This window comes from Mobula birostris, chromosome 9 (genome assembly GCF_030028105.1).
Source record: "Mobula birostris isolate sMobBir1 chromosome 9, sMobBir1.hap1, whole genome shotgun sequence".
NCBI lineage: Eukaryota > Metazoa > Chordata > Chondrichthyes > Myliobatiformes > Myliobatidae > Mobula > Mobula birostris.
This window is the reverse complement of record NC_092378.1, coordinates 85,418,890-85,441,230: the sequence shown is the minus strand read 5'-3', so window position 1 is coordinate 85,441,230 and position 22,341 is coordinate 85,418,890. Positions and strand designations below refer to the sequence as shown.

Genomic DNA, 22,341 nt, shown 5'->3' with positions numbered 1-22,341 from the left:
GCCCAGGCTTGCACCCTGGAGAGGACACAGTCCGTGAGAGTTGTAAACCTATGCTCCCCTGGGATTGACAGCTGCCGATGAATGAGTGGGGAGCGGAATACCGCAGGTTACTGTCTTGCTGAGCGATAAGGAGGAGCTGTTAAAGGACTCCAAGGTTCAATTCTCTTTTACACCTTTTGGTGCTCCCCAGCTATGCATAAACTAACATCAAATGAATGTATCTGACTTAAACTTTAACCCAAAGAGAATTTCTTCCTTTACTTAATAACACCAAAGGTTGGAATTTGATCTTTCAGGATTATAAATGTCCAAATTCATCAGTTGCTTATTATAAGGGCAGCAGCTTCCATTGGTGTGGAAGGATTGCTCTCTCTACGTCTCCCCACTGTGACCCAATGGATACAAGTGGCAAGGCAGAGTAAGTCTAGTGCTCCTGTGTGATGTAATCCTGGCAGCAACTTTACCTCAGGTAAAGGAGGGGAGTCTGCAAGCGCTGACTTTCAGACATTACTTTCAGGTTACACAAGTCATAAGAAATTTTCCTGCATTTGTTAACAGAAAGTTGTGGTCATTTCACTTATAATGAAAACCTATTTTGGTTCCCTTTTAAGACAAGAACTGACCGAAGGGGAGGTATGGAGACAATAACATGGAGAGATGGGACCATGGTAAAGGCAGGTGGCACACTGACCAATACGATGGAACCTGTGCCAGAAGACAAGGTTCTGGAAGTGGCTGACATTGTGGTCCTGGTTTTGTATTTGCTTTTTGTCTTGGCAGTCGGACTCTGGGTAAGTGTTCATTATTGCAGCCAGCTTTCTCTACAGCATGAGTGGAGGATCTGTGTGTGGGGAGACACGTGTACCTAGTTATGTGGAAGGGTATGGGACCTCCCACATTAAGTGATGGTTGTGCAGGGGAAGGGTATGGGACCTCCCACATGAAGTGATGGCTGTGCAGGGGAAGGGTATGGGATCTCCCACTTTAAGTGATGGTTGTGCAGGAGAAGGGTATAGGACCTCCCACATGAAGTGATGGTTGTGCAGGAGAAGGGTATAGGACCTCCCACTTTAAGTGATGGTTGTGCAGGGGAAGGGTATGGGACCTCCCAAATGAAGTGATGGTTGTGCAGGGGAAGGGTATGGGACCTCCCTGATGAAGTGATGGTTGTGCAGGAGAAGGGTATAGGACCTCCCACTTTAAGTGATGGTTGTGCAGGGGAAGGGTATGGGACCTCCCTCATGAAGTGATGGTTGTGCAGGGGAAGGGTATGGGACCTCCCAAATGAAGTGATGGTTGTGCAGGGGAAGGGTATGGGACTTCCCACATGAAGTGATGGTTGTGCAGGGGAAGGGTCTGGGACTTCCCACATGAAGTGATGGTTGTGCAGGGGAAGGGTATGGGACTTCCCACATGAAGTGATGGTTGTGCAGGGGAAGGGTATGGGACTTCCCACATGAAGTGATGGTTGTGCAGGGGAAGGGTATGGGACTTCCCACATGAAGTGATGGTTGTGCAGGGGAGATGTCATTTTGTATGAAGCAGTAACTCCACCTATTATTTATACAGCCAGCCTATTTGGTCTAAAATGTCCGGGGCTTCATTGTGAGAAACTATCCCTTGGATGATCATCCAGCACCAGCCCAGTTGGGGTGCCAAAAGGTCTACTGTTCTCACCTCTGTGTCCTGTCATCCTGCAGCAACCTGGGGGCTCAGTGGATCCAGCCTTGGGAAAAGGAGAAGCAGGGAGCCACTTCTCTGGTGTCATGCAGCAGATAGCTCAGTGCTCCTGAGACCTTGCACTGTGGTGGAAACAGAGCAGGGCAGCTAGGGAGGGTGTAGTTATTCTAGGAGGGATTTCCACTTCCTCGGCTTCTGTTTCTGTTAATTCAATAGACAATAGGTGCAGGAGTAGGCCATTCGGCCCTTTGAGCCAGCACCGCCATTCACTGTGATCATGGCTGATCATCCACTATCAGTATCCAGTTCCTGCCTTATCCCCATAACCTTTGATTCTGCTATCTTTAAGAGCTCTATCCATCTCTTTTTTGAAAGCATCCAGAGACTTGGCCTCCACAGCCTTCTGGGGCAGAGCATTCCATATATAATTCCTGAAGGCAGGGAAGGATGTACGTGGAAGATCACCTGGGGTGGAAATTTCGTTATGAAGCCTGGTCTAGGAAGGCATCATCTCACCCTTAGTAACCACCTGCCTCCCCCACTGAGGGACAGAACCCCATGGTGTTCATTGGCAAATCTCTTAGTGCTGCAGGGCTTTTTGCCCTGGGGCCCATTCGATATTGCAGTTCCCTCCCTTTGGAGCATTGTGCTGAACACTACACACTGGTGACAACTGTACACCCACACCAGCAACGCCACAGAACCTTCACCATGAGGACACAAGTACATGGTCAATTTCAAAAATAAGCAGGCACCATCCCTGTATCCTACATTGAACAAGCACACACTAGCAAGTGGGCCCATTCTCTTGACAGTTAGCAACTTGGATTGGTTGATAATCCAAGGACAAGGGTTTCAACAAGCTCTTGTGATGTTGAATCAGACTGCAACTTCCCAAGGTAATTGGATAAGGTTCTGAGACCCTTTTGTCAGAACTGAGAAAAGGAGAAGGCAAATGAGTTTCTAGTAGCAGAGAAGATGGGAGAGGAAATGGTAAAACCAAGGGAATATCTCTAGCTGGGTGAAACCAAGCGATTTAAATCCTGAAAGGATGTCAGGCTCTGAGGCCAGGACAGAGGTGTAGGAAGGTGTTCATGTAGACCCTGGGATGGTCCCTTTGGTGAAAATGTCTCAGATGGAATGTCTTTCAGCTTTTCTTCAGATTAGGATGTGCTAAGATGGCAAGGAGTCAGGGTGGGTTGCCATCAAATACCATGAGCCAGAGGTGGGCAGGGGGAGGCTGCGGTGGAGAAGAGTGTGATCTCACCATCCCTTAATTCTGTCAGTCCATGTACAGGACAAAGAGGAACACAGTAAAGGGCTATTTCCTTGCTGGGAAGGACATGGTGTGGTGGCCGGTGAGTACTTTGGATTGTGACTTCACTAAAAGATTGCAGGTTCTCGAGCTATCTCCTCTAACTCTCCTTTCTCCTGCTATTAGATCGGAGCCTCGCTCTTTGCCAGTAATGTGGGAAGTGGTCATTTCATTGGATTGGCTGGGACCGGAGCTGCTTCCGGTATCGCAGTGAGTGCGTATGAATTCAACGTGAGTTCAGACAGCACACATCCTTTCAATGTGATCAATGTGACAGGCTATCAGATTGTTGTTGCTTCCCCTTCCCTTTCCAGATCATCACAGAGACCAGCAACACTGAGAACACTAAGCAAATCGGCCAATATCCTTGAGTCCTAACAAAGGGTCTCGGCCTGAAACATCGACTGCACCTCTTCCTAGAGATACTGCCTGGCCTGCTGCGTTCACCAGCAACTTTTATGTGTGATCCTTGGAGAGAAACAGAGTTTAATGTTTCACGGCAACAACCCTTCATCAGAATTGGGAAGATGGAAAGCACGCGTTTTAAGTGTCGGGGGAGGGGGAAGAGACGAAGGGGGTGCTGTGTCTGGATGTGCACCAAAGCTGACATGATAATACTCGTTTCTCCAGATTCTGTCAGTTTGCTTCTTTTCTCTTTTCTGACCTCATTGCCATTTTTTAACTTCCTTAGTAAGACACAGGAGACCATTTGGCCCATCAAGTCCAAGCTGTTTCCCTGCAGATTGTTCTGTATCACACCCATCCTCCACCCAGCCCCCACTGCCCAATGACTCACTCTGTCACATGCCCCTCAACTCCCCACAAATTCTGTCCACAGAATGTGGGAGGAAACCCAGGTACCTGCAAAACCTCTACACAGTCTCAGGGAGAACGTACAGACTCTATAAAGTCAGCACCCAAGGTCAGGGTCAAAGCTGATGCTGTGAGACAGCAGCTCTACTAGCTGCACCACTGTACCGCCCTCGGTAATTGACAGCTAAGTCTCTGCCGTATCGCAGACTTTCCGAGTAGTCTCTCTACCTCTCTCCTCTCTGCAGCTTAAGCAATGCCTGCTTTTTCACTTTTCCAATTCTGATGAAGTATCAGGTTCGAAAAGTTAACTGTTTCTCTCTACATGGATGCTGATTGACCTGCTGAGTATTTCTGGCAAGTTCTCTTTTGAGTGTAGCTAGTGCAGTGAAGTTTATGTAGCTATTTGAAAGATGTTGTTCTTTGAGGAGGTCTTTGTGAAGATGGTCCTGAATCTGCCAGCTATTTAACTGCCTTAGATGTGAAGCATCGAAGCTGCTGAATGTAGGAAAAAGAAAACTACTTGCCCATCTTTGACTTGTTACCCACTGTCAAATCAGCACAAATACCTCAAAGAAGCCCCAGTGATATGCAGGTCCTGTTGTGTCATGAGCCAATTTATACGCAGCAATTTCCCACTATCGACCAGTCTTTGTCAGGCTGTGTGAGAAAACTGAGGATCAAACTGTTCCAGTGATTTTTTACATTTGCGCCTTGGGCGGTCATCCCATCTAAACTCTTGGTTCCTCTAACCAAACTCAATCTGCAACATTCTTTGTTTATGTGTTAGATTGCCAGCACTGGGTGTGAAATTAAACTTTATGTTTGGCGTGCTAAATTGGCTCATTTCTCTGAGATCATTAAAAACCCAGGGTTACATCAGTCCCTGCTGGGTATGAATACCATCGAGTCCTTGGGCCTCATGTTTCCATTCCTTTCACCAAGGTTATAGACATCTGAGAAATGTTGATACTTCTCCAGCCTCAGGGGGTAAATACTGACAGCCCCAAGCTGATGTCTTGCTGTGTGAACAAGGGCAGGACCCAGGGTGGTTTATCAGAGGATGGAGCGTTAGTTTTCAGAGGGCAGTTTCTGAGATGAGGGGAAGAGGGGAGGAGGGGAGAATCACAGGGTCTGGTGGTATGGGATCACTCATGCTTGCTAGACCTTGCTGTGGTTTTTCGGTCATCAACTGTCTGAACTTCTCTCTCCAGGCAATGTTCATTCTAATCCTGCTGGCCTGGCTCTTCCTACCCATTTACGTTGCAGCTCAGGTAACATTTGAACTTCAGATTTGATTCCTGCCATTTTCTTTGACCCCCTCCCCTCACCCCTGCCCCAAATTCAATGTCCTTCCTAATTTAGCTTAGTGGGTTTATATATGTGGACTGGTCAGTTCTCTGTGAAGGATCTGCCCTGCCTGTGAATACTGGCAGGGTGTTTGCAGTGGCCAGGAAGGAGGGCAGTGACTCTATCATGGTTTGCCCTTCCAACTGACGTGGGATGACTGACAGCTTGCTGGCCTGGTGCAGTGGGAAAAGTAGAGAAAACAATGCTTGGCATCAGCTTCATAACCCTCTGCCACTGGCCTGGGATAGTATAGATTCTGTTGGGTGATAGAGTAGACATAGGAGGATAATGCCCCACTGCAAGTTCCTGTGTATGTGTCTGTGGAGTTGTTTGCACATCATGGAAATCATTCTCAATGTCAAAAAATACAACTTAGTGCAACTTCAGATATCACAGAACTTCTATCCAGTTCAATGCTGTGTCCTTTTAAAGATTTAAATCTCACATTGCTTACCTGAGGGTTGGGTACACCACTCTGGGTGTTGAAGATCTGGACTAATCATTCAGCTGTGCAACTCAAATTCAGTTAGTAAACTGCAGTTTAAAGCAAAATGGTATCCAGACAGCTTTGCCAATGTCCAGAGCTGCCTGTAAACCCTGCTTTGCCAGTGTCCAGAGACCTGCCTGCAACCCCTGCTTTGCCAGTGTCCAGAGACCTGCCTGCAACCCCTGCTTTGCCAGTGCCCAGAGAGCTGCTTGTAAATCCTGCTTTGCCACTGTCCAGAGAGCTGCCTGTAAACCCTGCTTTGCCAGTGCCCAGAGAGCTGCCTGTAAACTCTGCTTTGCCAGTGTCCAGAGAGCTGCCTGTATACCCTGCTTTGCCAGTCCAGAGAGCTGCCTGTATACCCTGCTTTGCAATGTCCAGAGCTGCCTGTAAACCCTGTTTTGCCAGTCCAGAGAGCTGCCTGTAAGCACTGCTTTGCCAGTGTCCAGAGAGCTACCTTTAAACCCTACTTTGGCAGTCCAGAGAGCTACCTTTAAACCCTGCTTTGGCAGTCCAGAGAGCTGCCTGTAAACCCTGTTTTGTCAGTGTCCAGAGAGTTGCCTGTAAACCTTGCTTTGCCAGTGTCCAGAGAGCTGCTTGTAAACCCTACTTTGCCAGTGTCCAGAGAACTGCTTGTAAACCCTGCTTTGCCAGTGTCCAGAGAGCTGCCTATATACCCTGATTTGCAATGTCCAGAGCTGCCTGTAAAACCTGTTTTGCCAGTCCAGAGAGCTGCCTGTAAGCACTGCTTTGCCAGTGTCCAGAGAGCTACCTTTAAACCCTGCTTTGGCAGTCCAGAGAGCTGCCTGTAAACCCTGCTTTGTCAGTGTCCAGAGAGTTGCCTGTAAACCCTACTTTGCCAGTGTCCAGAGAGCTGCTTGTAAACCCTACTTTGCCAGTGTCCAGAGAACTGCTCATAAACCCTGCTTTGCCAGTGTCCAGAGAGCTGCCTATATACCCTGCTTTGCAATGTCCAGAGCTGCCTGTATACCCTGCTTTGCAATGTCCAGAGCTGCCTGTAAACCCTGCTTTGCCAGTGTCCAGAGAGCTGCCTGTAAACCCTGCTTTGCCAGTGTCCAGAGAGTTGCCTGTAAACCTTGCTTTGCCAGTGTCCAGAGAGCTGCCTGTAAACGCTGCTTTGCCAGTGTCCAGAGCTGCCTGTAAAGCCTGTTTTGCCAGACCAGAGGGCTGCCTGTAAACCCTGCTTTGCCAGTGTCCAGAGAGTTGCCTGTAAAGCCTGTTTTGCCAGTGTCCAGAGAGCTGCCTGTAAACCCTGCTTTGGCAGTCCAGAGAGCTGCCTGTAAACCCTGCTTTGCCAGTGTTCAGAGAGCTGCCTGTAAACCCTGCTTTGGTAGTACAGAGAGCTGTCTGTAAACCCTGCTTTGGTAGTACAGAGAGCTGTCTGTAAACCCTGCTTTGCCAGTGTCCTGGCAATGAGATGAATGTATCTTCTCTCTGCCTGCAGGTGAATACCATGCCTGAATACTTACGGAAACGCTTTGGAGGACAGAGAATCCAACTTTTTATTGCAATTCTCTATTTGTTCATCTATATATTTACAAAGATATCAGTAAGTGAAAAATTTTGAAAAGGCAAACTTGAAAGCCAAAGAAAAACTTGTTGATATCCACAGTCCTCCTGCCCCCAAAGCAGAACACCACTTGTGGGAGATGTGAAACGATGTCATGTGGGAATGGATGAAGCGCAGCCACTGGTTTGTGCACAGAGACAGAATGAAACAGTGACAATGATCACAGCACATGTTTTAGCAGAGTTGGGTGTTGGTCACTGGGCATGACTTCCTTGGTTACACTCCCCCTTCCCCCAATATTCTTTGAAATTGTTTGTTTCATCTATAAGATGGGTTTTATTCACTAATACATGAAGTATAGCCCATTCTTCTGCACTTAAGTGATTCGATTGGACCTGATGTACACTATTTTCTAAGTGGAAAGAAAGTTCAAAAGTCAGTGGTGCAGAGGAACTTGGGAGTCCTTGTGCAGAATTCCCTAAAGTTTAATTTGCAGGTTGAGTCTGTGGTGAGGAAGGGAAATGCAATGTTAGCATTTATTTTGAGAGGACTAGAATATAAAAGAAGGATGTAATGTTGAAGCTTTATAAGGCACTTGTGAGGCCTCACTTGGAGTGTTGTGAGCAGCTTTGTGCCCCTTTTCTAAGAAAGGAAGTGCTGACACTGGAGAGGGTTCAAAGGAGGTTCACAGAAATGTTTCCAGGATTGAATGCCTTGTCATTTGACGAGCATTTGATGGCTCTGGGCCTGTACTGACTGGAATTCAGAAGATTGAGGGGGGATCTCATTGAAACCTATTGAATGTTGAAGGGCTTCGATAAAGTGGATGTGGAGAGAATGTTACTATGGTGGGGAAGTCTAAGACCAGAGGACACAACCTCAGAATAAAGGGATGCCCACTTAGAATGGTGATGAGGAAGAATTTCTTTAGCCAGAGATAGATGATTTTGTGGAATTCGTTGCCACAGGTGGCTGTGGAGATGAAGTCATCGGGTATATTTAAGCCAGAGGTTGATAGGTTCATGATTAGTCAGGGCATGAGGCAATACTAGAAGGCAGGAAATTGAGGTTGACAGGGAAATGGATCTGCCATGATGAAATGGCGGAGCAGATTCGATGAGCCAAATGGCCGTATGGTCTTATGATGTCATGGCTTTTAGACACAGAAGCAAGACTACTGTCAACAGAACCCCAGCTGCACAGTGCAGTCCAGTGGCAAAGTAGCAAAATAGGCGAGCTGCAACCTGACTGAAAAAATGTGACCAGCAGTTATTCAGTAATTGTGAACTGAACAGTATGTGAACGGAAAGGCAAACAATTCTTCAGGGGGAATATAATGTTAACTGAGAGTCAAATAGAAGTGAGCCAAATATATAAAACTAGAGGCTGTTGAAACACTCCTTGAATTGGGCAGTACCCATGGAAAATGAAACTGAGTTAACATATTGATAGTGCACGTGCACAGGATTAAGATGACCATGTGAAGAGTGAATGAAGATTGTGCATGTACACAGGATTAAGATGACTGTGAAGAGTGAATGAAGATTGTGCACATACACAGGATTAAGATGACTGTGTGAAGAGTGAATGAAGATTGTGCACGTACACAGGATTAAGATGACTGTGTGAAGAGTGAATGAAGATTGTGCACGTACACAGGATTAAGATGACTGTGTGAAGAGTGAATGAAGATTGTGCATGTACACAGGATTAAAATGACTGTTTGTGTGAAGGGTGAACGAAGATTCTGCATGCACAGGATTAAAATAACTGTTTGTTTGAAGTCTGAATGCCTCTTGGATCAATATACAAAACAGAATAAAATACTGCAGATGCTGGAAACCTGAAATAAGAACAAAATGTTGGAATTATTCAGAAGGCAGGGCAGCAACCATGGAGAGCGAAATAAAGTAAGCATTTCATCAGAACTGGAAATCATTAAGATAGAAAGAAAGTGTTGGGGAAGGAAAGGACAGCAGGGAATGTATGAGACGGGCAGCAGACAGGAGAGAAAGTGACAAAAGCCAGGATGTAGAATTCAAGATGGGACGACAGTGGCTAAGGTGGAAAGATGGGCCTGAGGTCTCCGTAGGGAAACAGCATCTAACACACATATAGATCAGTAAGTGTCAGTAGTAGGGAAGTAGAGGATTCCTAGGGATAGGACACATGAATAATTGAAAAACTATGGTCTAACTAGGGATAGTCACCATGACCTTGTATGTGGGAAGAAATGTCTTATTAAATTGATGAAGTTTTTGAGGAAGTGATGAAAACGATTGATGAAGGTAAAGCAGTGGATGTTGTTTACGTGGGTAGAGGAGGTGACAGTTGAGACCATGTAAATGAAAAGATGGGTGGGTGGTGGTGGTGGAATGAATTAAAGGGATAGGTGGAAGAGATGACTGAATAAGAGGGAATCTGATAGGAGAGGACAATGGACCTTGGAAGAAAGGCTAGGAAGAGGGGAACCAGAGGGAAGCAATAAACAGATGAGAAATGATAAAAGGGTAATCAAAATGAGGAAAGGAAGAAGAAAAAAAGGAGGGGGCAGGAGAAATTTCTAGAAGCTGCCTAACCATTGCCTGTTTTTTCAATCCATCGTTGTTTCCTGACCTGCTAGGTTGCTCCAGCATTCTGTGCATGTTGTTTTAAGTTTCCAGCATTGCAGAATTTTTTGGGTTTATAGTTGGAGACATTAATGTTTATGCCATCAGGTTGGTGGATATGGAGGTTTTGAAGAAGGTGCTGAGATGGTTTTGCAGGATTCTCCCTGGATTAGAGACAAGAGGTATAAGGAGGGCCTGGACAAACTTGGGTTGTTCTCTCTGGAATGGTGAAGGCTGGGGGAGATCTGATAGAAATTGATAAGATTATGAGAGGGATAGATAGAGAGCCAGTATTTTTCATCATGGTTGAGATATCCATTACCAGAGGCTAAGCAGTTCAAAGGAGATGTGCATGGCAAGATTTATTTATTTATTTTCTTTACACAGAGTGGTAGGTTCCTGGGGAGGAGATGGAGGAAAACACAATCACGAGGCACCAAGTGCCAGGATATGAACATTGTGTGGATGGAAGTGATTAGTTTAGTGGCACTTGAGTACCAATTTCATTAGTTTGGAGCAGCATTGTGAGCTGAAGAACCAGTTTCAGTGCTGTGCTGTTTTATGTTCTATGTTTGAACACAGCAATACTTCGACAATTCCAGATGACGCACCTGCTTTATATTTGCAAACCTGCTCATCTTAAACATGTTCCAGTTCATTTGGAAGCCAATTCATCTGAAATGTTGCTTCTGCTTTTCTCTTCCCTCGAGTGCTGTCTGGACTGCTGAGCATTTTAAAATCAATCTATAATCCATGTTACACCCAACAATGTCTAATTCACAGAGCAACAGTCTACTGGATCTGTGAGGGGAAAGGAATCGTCAATGTTTCAGGTTGAAATCCTGCACCAGGACTGGTTTTGACCCAAACACTCAAGAATTCCTTACCACCCACAGATGCTGTTTGATTCACTAAGGTCCTCCAGCACATTAGTTGTTGCTCAGGATTCCAGATTCCAGTGCCTGTAGTATCTTGTCTCTCTAGTGCAGCTCAGAGTGTGTCAGGGTTTGATTTGTGATGACATGATTCTGAATAGTGTGTCTTGTTCTGATGTGTTAACTCAGGTGGATATCTATGCAGGAGCTGTCTTTATTCAACAAGCTCTCCATTGGGATTTGTACATCGCAGTGATTGGATTGTTGCTAATCACCACCCTCTACACTGTTGGAGGTAGGTTTGGCCATCTCCCACAACTTCATGGTGATGATATTTAGTGTCTAACTGCACCATCCTATTGCAGGTACACACCCAGGACCAGCTCCACAAAGTCCCAACTCCAACCTTCTTCTATTTGGCTGCTATCAGCTGTAGCTCATGAGTAGCACAGTGACACGGACAGTGGAGTTGCTACTTTGTGGTGCCTGTGAAGCCGGTTCAATCCTGGCCTCTAGTGCTCTCTGTGTGGAGTTTGCACATTCTCCCTGTGACCATGCAGATTCCAACCCCCAACATCCCATGTGGCTGTGGGTTGATAGCTTAATTGGCCAGTGTTAATTACCCTGTGGGTGTAGGCTAGTGGTAGAATCTGGAAAAGGTGATTGAAATGTGAGGAGAATAAAACTAGTTAGAGAAGAATTAGTGTAATAAAGGGTTAGCATGAACTCAATGGGTCGAAGAGCTGTTTCCATGATGTATCTCCCTATCATTCCGTGAGCACATTGCCTATTTCCTAAATAGTCCCCCATTGGTTGTGATGATGGCTGTTTCCACCAATGAGCAGAAGTTATTTTTGTATTTCTTTATTGGGCAGGTGGGCTGGCAGCTGTAATATACACTGATGCACTCCAGACTGTCATCATGTTGATCGGAGCTCTCATTCTCATGGGATATGGTGAGTAGCATTCAGCTGACATTCAAAGTTAGAGTTGCAAATCAAATCTTCCTTTGGGCATTGCAGGTAAGGTTTATTGTCTGGCCACAGTTCCTATGGGTGGGGAGTGGGTGGTGAGCCATTCTGGTGAAGATGCCCCTATGGTACTGTTAGAGTGAGAGTTGTAGAATTAAGACCATTGCTGATAATGGTCTGGTGATGTCCACACAGTGTACAGCTTGGAAGTGGGTTGGGAGGTGAAGCCAGAGCAGCCTGAGTGAGAGACTGTTCTACATTTTATAGAAGGTACATACTGCAGACAGTGTGTGCTAGTCCTGCCAAACCAGCTCCAAAACTCCCCAGTAGCAGCAGCGAGAGTATTGGTCAGAGCTTCTCGTGGGGTGCCGTGGGAGTGTGAATCAGTCACCGGCTTACTCTTTCACTGAACCACAGTTCTGCATGGCATAAGTTCAGTGAACGCATTCATTCATCTGGTGATATACGGAAGGGGTGATCGGAGGTGGTGCCCTACCTCGGTTTGCTGCAGACTCCATTGATCTGCTCTGATGCCAGTTGGCCCTTCACATGGTTGTTTTGCACCAATTCAGACAGCGTATTTAATGCACAATATGAAAGGCACATTGTTGCAACAACAGCTGGTTACACTGACTTATCCTGGGCACTGGTGCATTCAGGATCTGCTCTGTTCTTGATTTGATGTTCAAGGTGTGAAATGCACTGACAGTATATCTAAAAAAAATGAGACTTCAGGATCAGGTTGAGCTGTCTGGTGTTGATGCTGAGTCCTTCCAGCAGTTTGCTCAATCCCCTTCCTCCCCAGCATTCACCATTCTCCTGGGAAGGCAATTCCTTCAATTCTTGAGGCATATGCACATGGTCTTTCACTACATTTCATTCCCAAATCCGTCATAATCTACTCCTGCCAACTCTGCACTCCTCCATTAAGTGAAGCAACTCTCACACCGATCCTTTCAAATCCGTTCTTCTGAACTCCAAACAATTCAATCAGTCTCTCCTCATTGGAAAAACTATTCTTTCTAGGAATTAGGTAGGTAAACTTTCATCAATGGCAAATATCTTTTTCCTCTCACTCCTCTAGTATGTAGTTCTGTGACCTGGGTTCAGAGGATGAAGTCCAATTAGGTGTGGAGCATCCAGTCAGAGTGAATCAATCATGCAGAGGAATTGTAAAATAGGACATCCAAGAATGGCTGATTATTTTACGAAACAGTGTTGGATATACTTCTGGGTTTCTTCAAGTGCAGTGAAACGGCTCTCTGCTTCACAGCTTTCGTTGAAATTGGAGGTTACTCGGGTCTCCAGGAGGCATATTTCCATGCCATTCCAAGTGTCCGTGACCTCAACACCTCCTGTGGCTATCCAAGGAAAGATGCTTTCCACATTTTCCGGGATCCCTTGACCTCTGACTTTCCTTGGCCAGGAGTACTGATTGGAATGACAATCCCATCAATCTGGTATTGGTGCACTGACCAGGTACCATCTCAGTTTGCCTTTCTTCAGTTTTCAAAGCCTGTTGTGGTTCCTGACCTCTTCATGTTGGTATTTGCATGCCCGCTGTCTCACCAGTTTAGTGAGCAGTGAGGCTGTATATCCACAAGCCAATCCCACTATTCTCCGCGCCCCCACCCTTTATTCACAGCCCACTGGGGTATGAATGCAGAGACACCCGGTGTGTCCCCTCACCAAGATGATGTTTAGAGATCTTGTTCCACTATGTTAAATCTCAGGTCATCGTCCAGAGGTCCCTATCTGCCAAGACACTCCTACACGCCAAAGCTGGCTCGTTGTTTGCTGCCTGCTTAAAGATTCTGCCCATCTTTATAATGGTTATCCCGGGTATGATCAGCCGAGTGCTATTTACAGGTAAGTGGAGGTATTTGGTGGTTTGCCATGTACCATATTCCTGCAGATCATCAACTCTTACTTCCATTGTCACTCTCTTTTTAGATCAGGTGGCCTGTGTTGATGCTGACATCTGCCAGAGGATCTGCGGAAACCCAACTGGATGCTCTGACATTGCCTACCCAAAGCTGGTAATGGAGTTACTACCAGGAGGTACACATAACTAGGCCACTTGCATGGACTTATACAACGTTGAACCAGTCCCTTATTCACTAATGATTCATGCTGGTCCCTTGCTAAGACAGTTCAAAGGTCCCTTTATTATCAAAGTATGTACACAGTGTACAGCTCTGAGACTCGTCTTCTCCAGGTAGCCATGAAACAAAGAAAACCACGAAGGTCACTGAAAGAAAGGCAGACATCACACCCCCACCCACACATAAAAAAACAAAAACTCATAAACCCCAAATTCCCAACCCCCTCCCTCACACAAAAAACTAACACATCACTCCACACCGAAAAATAGCAGCTAGAACATTGAACCCCAAACCTTCAACCCCCTCCCTCACACAAAAAAACCCAAATCCTCAACCCCCTCCCTCGCCCAAAAAAACCCAAACCTTCAACCCCCTCCCTCCCACAAAAACCCCCAAATCCTCAACCCCCTCCCTCGCACAAAACCCCCAAATCCTCAATCCCCTCCCATGCACAAAAACCCCCAAATCCTCAACCCCCTCCCTCGCACAGAAACCCCCCAAATCCTCAATCCCCTCCCTCACACAAAAACCCCAAATCCTCAACCCCCTCCTTCGCCCAAAAACCCCCAAATCCTCAACCCCCTCCCTCGCACAAAAACCCCCAAATCCTCAACCCCCCCTCGTACAAAACCCCCCAAATCCTCAACCCCCTCCCTCGCCCAAAAAAACCCAAACCTTCAACCCCCTCCCTCGCACAAAAAAACCCAAACCTTCAACCCCCTCCCTCGCACAAAAAAACCCAAATCCTCAACCCCCTCCCTCACACAAAACCCCCCAAATCCTCAATCCCCTCCCTCACACAAAACCCCCAAATCCTCAACCCCCTCCCTCACACAAAAACCCCAAATCCTCAACCCCCTCCCTCACACAAAACCCCCAAATCCTCAACCCCCTCCCTCGTACAAAACCCCCCAAATCCTCAATCCCCTCCCTCGCCCAAAATAAACCAAATCCTCAACCCCCTCCCTCGCACAAATCCCCCAAATCCTCAACCCCCTCCCTCGCACAGAAACCCCCAAATCCTCAAACCCCTCCCTCGCACAAAAAAACCCAAATCCTCAACCCCCTCCCTCACCCAAAAAAACCCAAACCTTCAACCCCCTCCCTCGCACAAAAACCCCAAATCCTCAACCCCCTCCCTCACACAAAACCCCCCAAATCCTCAACCCCCTCCCTCACCCAAAAAAACCCAAATCCTCAACCCCCTCCCTCACCCAAAAAAACCCAAACCTTCAACCCCCTCCCTCGCACAAAAACCCCCAAATCCTCAATCCCCTCCCTCGTACAAAACCCCCAAATCCTCAACCCCCTCCCTCGCACAAAAACCCCCAAATCCTCAACCCCCTCCCTCGCACAAAAACCCCCAAATCCTCAACCCCCTCCCTCGCCCAAAACCCCCCAAATCCTCAACCCCCTCCCTCGCCCAAAACCCCCCAAATCCTCAACCCCCTCCCTTGCACAAAAACCCCCAAATCCTCAACCCCCTCCCTCGCACAAAACCCCCAAACCCTCAACCCCCTCCCTCACACAAAAAACCCCAAATCCTCAACCCCCTCCCTCGCCCAAAAAAACCCCCAAATCCTCAACCCCCTCCCTCGCCCAAAAAAACCCAAATCCTCAACCCCCTCCCTCGCACAAAAAAACCCAAATCCTCAACCCCCTCCCTCACCCAAAAAAACCCAAATACTCAACCCCCTCCCTCACCCAAAAACCCCCAAATCCTCAACCCCCTCCCTCGCCCAAAAACCCCCAAATCCTCAATCCCCTCCCTCGCACAAAAACCCCAAACCCTCAACCCCCTCCCTCGCACAAAAACCCCCAAATCCTCAACCCCCTCCCTCGTACAAAACCCCCAAATCCTCAACCCCCTCCCTCACCCAAAAAAACCCAAATCCTCAACCCCCTCCCTCGCACAAAAAACCCCAAATCCTCAACCCCCTCCCTCGCACAAAAACCCCAAATCCTCAACCCCCTCCCTCGCCCAAAAACCCCCAAATCCTCAACCCCCTCCCTCGCACAAAAACCCCCAAATCCTCAACCCCCTCCCTCGCACAAAAAAACCCCCAAATCCTCAACCCCCTCCCGTGCACAAAAAACCCAAATCCTCAACCCCCTCCCTCGCACAAAAACCCCAAATCCTCAATCCCCTCCCTCGCACAAAAACCCCAAATCCTCAACCCCCTCCCTCGTACAAAAAAACCCAAACCTTCAACCCCCTCCCTCGCCCAAAAACCCCCAAATCCTCAACCCCCTCCCTCACACAAAAACCCCCAAATCCTCAACCCCCTCCCTCGCACAAAAACCCCCAAATCCTCAACCCCCGCCCTCGCACAGAAACCCCCAAATCCTCAACCCCGTCCCTCGCACAAAAACCCCCAAATCCTCAACCCCCTCCCTCGCCCAAAAAAACCCAAACCTTCAACCCCCTCCCTCGCCCAAAAAACCCCCAAATCCTCAACCCCCTCCCTCGCACAGAAACACCCAAATCCTCAACCCCCTCCCTCGCACAAAACCCCCAAATCCTCAACCCCCTCCCTCGCACAAAAACCCCCAAATCCTCAACCCCCTCCCTCGCACAAAACCCCCAAATCCTCAACCCCCTCCCTCGCACAAAAACCCCCAAATCCTCAACCCCCTCCCTCACACAAAAACCCCCAAATCCTCAACCCCCTCCCTCACCCAAAAAAACCCAAATCCTCAACCCCCTCCCTCACCCAAAAAAACCCAAATACTCAACCCCCTCCCTCACACAAAAAAACCCAAATCCTCAACCCCCTCCCTCGCACAAAAACCCCCAAATCCTCAATCCCCTCCCTCGCCCAAAAAAACCCCCAAATCCTCAACCCCCTCCCTCGCACAAAAACCCCCAAATCCTCAACCCCCTCCCTCACACAAAAACCCCCAAATCCTCAACCCCCTCCCTCGTACAAAACCCCCAAATCCTCAACCCCCTCCCTCACCCAAAAACCCCCAAATCCTCAACCCCCTCCCTCGCACAAAAACCCCAAATCCTCAACCCCCTCCCTCGCACAAAAAAACCCAAATCCTCAATCCCCTCCCTCGCACAAAACCCCCAAATCCTCAACCCCCTCCCTCGTACAAAAAAACCCAAACCTTCAACCCCCTCCCTCGCCCAAAAACCCCCAAATCCTCAACCCCCTCCCTCACACAAAAACCCCCAAATCCTCAACCCCCTCCCTCGCACAGAAACACCCAAATCCTCAACCCCCTCCCTCACACAAAAACCCCCAAATCCTCAACCCCCTCCCTCGCACAAAAACCCCCAAATCCTCAACCCCCTCCCTCGCCCAAAAAAACCCAAACCCTCAACCCCCTCCCTCGCCCAAAAACCCAAACCTTCAACCCCCTCCCTCACACAAAAACCCCCAAATCCTCAATCCCCTCCCTCGCACAAAACCCCCAAATCCTCAACCCCCTCCCTCGTACAAAAAAACCCAAACCTTCAACCCCCTCCCTCGCCCAAAAACCCCCAAATCCTCAACCCCCTCCCTCACACAAAAACCCCCAAATCCTCAATCCCCTCCCTCGCACAAAAAAACCCAAATCCTCAACCCCCTCCCTCGCACAAAACCCCCCAAATCCTCAACCCCCTCCCTCGCACAAAAAACCCCCAAATCCTCAACCCCCTCCCTCGCCCAAAAACCCCAAATCCTCAACCCCCTCCCTCGCACAAAAACCCCAAATCCTCAACCCCCTCCCTCGCACAAAAAAACCCAAATCCTCAATCCCCTCCCTCGCACAAAACCCCCAAATCCTCAACCCCCTCCCTCGTACAAAAAAACCCAAACCTTCAATCCCCTCCCTCGCCCAAAAACCCCCAAATCCTCAACCCCCTCCCTCACACAAAAACCCCCAAATCCTCAATCCCCTCCCTCGCACAAAAACCCCCAAATCCTCAATCCCCTCCCTCGCACAGAAAAACCCCAAATCCTCAACCCCCTCCCTCGCCCAAAAAAACCCCCAAATCCTCAACCCCCTCCCTCGCACAAAAACACCCAAATCCTCAACCCCCTCCCTCGCACAGAAACCCAAATCCTCAACCCCCTCCCTCGCACAAAAACCCCCAAATCCTCAACCCCCTCCCTCGCACAGAAACCCCCAAATCCTCAACCCCCTCCCTCGCACAAAAACCCCCAAATCCACAACCCCCTCCCTCGCACAAAAACCCCAAATCCTCAACCCCCTCCCTCGCACAAAACCCCCAAATCCTCAACCCCCTCCCTCGCACAGAAACCCCCAAATCCTCAACCCCCTCCCTCGCACAAAAACCCCAAATCCTCAACCCCCTCCCTCGCACAAAACCCCCAAATCCTCAACCCCCTCCCTCGCACAGAAACCCCCAAATCCTCAACCCCCTCCCTCGCACAAAAACCCCCAAATCCTCAACCCCCTCCCTCGCCCAAAAAAACCCCCAAATCCTCAACCCCCTCCCTCACCCAAAAACCCCCAAATCCTCAACCCCCTCCCTCGTACAAAAAAACCCAAACCTTCAACCCCCTCCCTCACCCAAAAACCCCCAAATCCTCAACCCCCTCCCTCGCACAAAAAAACCCAAATCCTCAACCCCCTCCCTCACACAAAAACCCAAATACTCAACCCCCCCGTACAAAAAAACCCCCAAATCCTCAACCCCCTCCCTCGCACAAAAACCCCCAAATCCTCAACCCCCTCCCTCACACAAAAACCCCCAAATCCTCAACCCCCTCCCTCACCCAAAAAAACCCAAATCCTCAACCCCCTCCCTCGCACAAAAAAACCCAAACCTTCAACCCCCTCCCTCGCCCAAAAAAACCCAAACCTTCAACCCCCTCCCTCCCACAAAAACCCCCAAATCCTCAACCCCCTCCCTCGCACAAAAACCCCCAAATCCTCAACTCCCTCCCTCGCACAAAAAAACCCAAATCCTCAACCCCCTCCCTCGTACAAAACCCCCAAATCCTCAACCCCCTCCCTCACCCAAAAAAACCAAACTCTCAACCCCCTCCCTCGCACAGAAAAACCCAAACCTTCAACCCCCTCCCTCGCCCAAAACCCCCCAAATCCTCAACCCCCTCCCTCGCACAAAAACCCCCAAATCCTCAACCCCTCCCTCGCACAGAAACCCCCCAAATCCTCAATCCCCTCCCTCGCACAAAACCCCCAAATACTCAACCCCCTCCCTCGTACAAAAACCCCCAAATCCTCAATCCCCTCCCTCACACAAAAACCCCCAAATCCTCAACCCCCTCCCTCGCCCAAAAACCCCAAATCCTCAACCCCCTCCCTCGCACAAAAACCCCAAATCCTCAACCCCCTCCCTCGCACAAAAAAACCCAAATCCTCAATCCCCTCCCTCGCACAAAACCCCCAAATCCTCAACCCCCTCCCTCGTACAAAAAAACCCAAACCTTCAATCCCCTCCCTCGCCCAAAAACCCCCAAATCCTCAACCCCCTCCCTCACACAAAAACCCCCAAATCCTCAATCCCCTCCCTCGCACAAAAACCCCCAAATCCTCAATCCCCTCCCTCGCACAGAAAAACCCCAAATCCTCAACCCCCTCCCTCGCCCAAAAAAACCCCCAAATCCTCAACCCCCTCCCTCGCACAAAAACACCCAAATCCTCAACCCCCTCCCTCGCACAGAAACCCAAATCCTCAACCCCCTCCCTCGCACAAAAACCCCAAATCCTCAACCCCCTCCCTCGCACAAAACCCCCAAATCCTCAACCCCCTCCCTCGCACAGAAACCCCCAAATCCTCAACCCCCTCCCTCGCACAAAAACCCCAAATCCTCAACCCCCTCCCTCGCACAAAACCCCCAAATCCTCAACCCCCTCCCTCGCACAGAAACCCCCAAATCCTCAACCCCCTCCCTCGCACAAAAACCCCCAAATCCTCAACCCCCTCCCTCGCCCAAAAAAACCCCCAAATCCTCAACCCCCTCCCTCACCCAAAAACCCCCAAATCCTCAACCCCCTCCCTCGTACAAAAAAACCCAAACCTTCAACCCCCTCCCTCACCCAAAAACCCCCAAATCCTCAACCCCCTCCCTCGCACAAAAAAACCCAAATCCTCAACCCCCTCCCTCACACAAAAACCCAAATCCTCAACCCCCCCCGTACAAAAAACCCCCCAAATCCTCAACCCCCTCCCTCGCACAAAAACCCCCAAATCCTCAACCCCCTCCCTCACACAAAAACCCCCAAATCCTCAACCCCCTCCCTCACCCAAAAAAACCCAAATCCTCAACCCCCTCCCTCGCACAAAAAAACCCAAACCTTCAACCCCCTCCCTCGCCCAAAAAAACCCAAACCTTCAACCCCCTCCCTCCCACAAAAACCCCCAAATCCTCAACCCCCTCCCTCGCACAAAAACCCCCAAATCCTCAACCCCCTCCCTCGCACAAAAACCCCCAAATCCTCAACCCCCTCCCTCGTACAAAACCCCCAAATCCTCAACCCCCTCCCTCACCCAAAAAAACCAAACTCTCAACCCCCTCCCTCGCACAGAAAAACCCAAACCTTCAACCCCCTCCCTCGCCCAAAACCCCCCAAATCCTCAACCCCCTCCCTCGCACAAAAACCCCCAAATCGTCAACCCCTCCCTCGCACAGAAACCCCCCAAATCCTCAATCCCCTCCCTCGCACAAAACCCCCAAATCCTCAACCCCCTCCCTCGCACAGAAACCCCCAAATCCTCAAACCCCTCCCTCGCACAAAAAAACCCAAATCCTCAACCCCCTCCCTCACCCAAAAAAACCCAAACCTTCAACCCCCTCCCTCGCACAAAAACCCCAAATCCTCAACCCCCTCCCTCACACAAAACCCCCCAAATCCTCAACCCCCTCCCTCACCCAAAAAAACCCAAATCCTCAACCCCCTCCCTCACCCAAAAAAACCCAAACCTTCAACCCCCTCCCTCGCACAAAAACCCCCAAATCCTCAATCCCCTCCCTCGTACAAAACCCCCAAATCCTCAACCCCCTCCCTCGCACAAAAACCCCCAAATCCTCAACCCCCTCCCTCGCACAAAAACCCCCAAATCCTCAACCCCCTCCCTCGCCCAAAACCCCCCAAATCCTCAACCCCCTCCCTCGCCCAAAACCCCCCAAATCCTCAACCCCCTCCCTTGCACAAAAACCCCCAAATCCTCAACCCCCTCCCTCGCACAAAACCCCCAAACCCTCAACCCCCTCCCTCACACAAAAAACCCCAAATCCTCAACCCCCTCCCTCGCCCAAAAAAACCCCCAAATCCTCAACCCCCTCCCTCGCCCAAAAAAACCCAAATCCTCAACCCCCTCCCTCGCACAAAAAAACCCAAATCCTCAACCCCCTCCCTCACCCAAAAAAACCCAAATACTCAACCCCCTCCCTCACCCAAAAACCCCCAAATCCTCAACCCCCTCCCTCGCCCAAAAACCCCCAAATCCTCAATCCCCTCCCTCGCACAAAAACCCCAAACCCTCAACCCCCTCCCTCGCACAAAAACCCCCAAATCCTCAACCCCCTCCCTCGTACAAAACCCCCAAATCCTCAACCCCCTCCCTCACCCAAAAAAACCCAAATCCTCAACCCCCTCCCTCGCACAAAAAACCCCAAATCCTCAACCCCCTCCCTCGCACAAAAACCCCAAATCCTCAACCCCCTCCCTCGCCCAAAAACCCCCAAATCCTCAACCCCCTCCCTCGCACAAAAACCCCCAAATCCTCAACCCCCTCCCTCGCACAAAAAAACCCCCAAATCCTCAACCCCCTCCCGTGCACAAAAAACCCAAATCCTCAACCCCCTCCCTCGCACAAAAACCCCAAATCCTCAATCCCCTCCCTCGCACAAAAACCCCAAATCCTCAACCCCCTCCCTCGTACAAAAAAACCCAAACCTTCAACCCCCTCCCTCGCCCAAAAACCCCCAAATCCTCAACCCCCTCCCTCACACAAAAACCCCCAAATCCTCAACCCCCTCCCTCGCACAAAAACCCCCAAATCCTCAACCCCCGCCCTCGCACAGAAACCCCCAAATCCTCAACCCCGTCCCTCGCACAAAAACCCCCAAATCCTCAACCCCCTCCCTCGCCCAAAAAAACCCAAACCTTCAACCCCCTCCCTCGCCCAAAAAACCCCCAAATCCTCAACCCCCTCCCTCGCACAGAAACACCCAAATCCTCAACCCCCTCCCTCGCACAAAACCCCCAAATCCTCAACCCCCTCCCTCGCACAAAAACCCCCAAATCCTCAACCCCCTCCCTCGCACAAAACCCCCAAATCCTCAACCCCCTCCCTCGCACAAAAACCCCCAAATCCTCAACCCCCTCCCTCACACAAAAACCCCCAAATCCTCAACCCCCTCCCTCACCCAAAAAAACCCAAATCCTCAACCCCCTCCCTCACCCAAAAAAACCCAAATACTCAACCCCCTCCCTCACACAAAAAAACCCAAATCCTCAACCCCCTCCCTCGCACAAAAACCCCCAAATCCTCAATCCCCTCCCTCGCCCAAAAAAACCCCCAAATCCTCAACCCCCTCCCTCGCACAAAAACCCCCAAATCCTCAACCCCCTCCCTCACACAAAAACCCCCAAATCCTCAACCCCCTCCCTCGTACAAAACCCC

General features: G+C 49.5%; 1 protein-coding gene across 5 annotated transcripts in view; it reads left to right on the top strand.

Moving 5' to 3' along the window:
• The first annotated feature begins 328 nt into the window (after positions 1–328).
• The window catches only part of slc5a11 (solute carrier family 5 member 11), a 93,937-nt gene continuing 71,924 nt past the window's right edge, over positions 329–22,341 (top strand). Inside the window, exons 1-11 of one of the 5 annotated variants that reach the window (XM_072269465.1) lie at positions 329–469; positions 612–791; positions 2,967–3,038; positions 3,122–3,226; positions 5,020–5,079; positions 7,105–7,209; positions 10,844–10,949; positions 11,530–11,610; positions 12,899–13,104; positions 13,359–13,494; positions 13,579–13,686. In XM_072269465.1, coding sequence (XP_072125566.1) covers positions 636–791; positions 2,967–3,038; positions 3,122–3,226; positions 5,020–5,079; positions 7,105–7,209; positions 10,844–10,949; positions 11,530–11,610; positions 12,899–13,104; positions 13,359–13,494; positions 13,579–13,686 — 1,135 coding nt within the window. In that variant the 5' untranslated portion in view covers positions 329–469; positions 612–635. Of the gene's footprint in view, positions 518–611; positions 792–2,966; positions 3,039–3,121; positions 3,227–5,019; positions 5,080–7,104; positions 7,210–10,843; positions 10,950–11,529; positions 11,611–12,898; positions 13,105–13,358; positions 13,687–22,341 lie in introns of all 5 variants that reach the window. The other 4 variants (XM_072269462.1, XM_072269461.1, XM_072269463.1 and 1 more) reach the window with 4 other exon arrangements.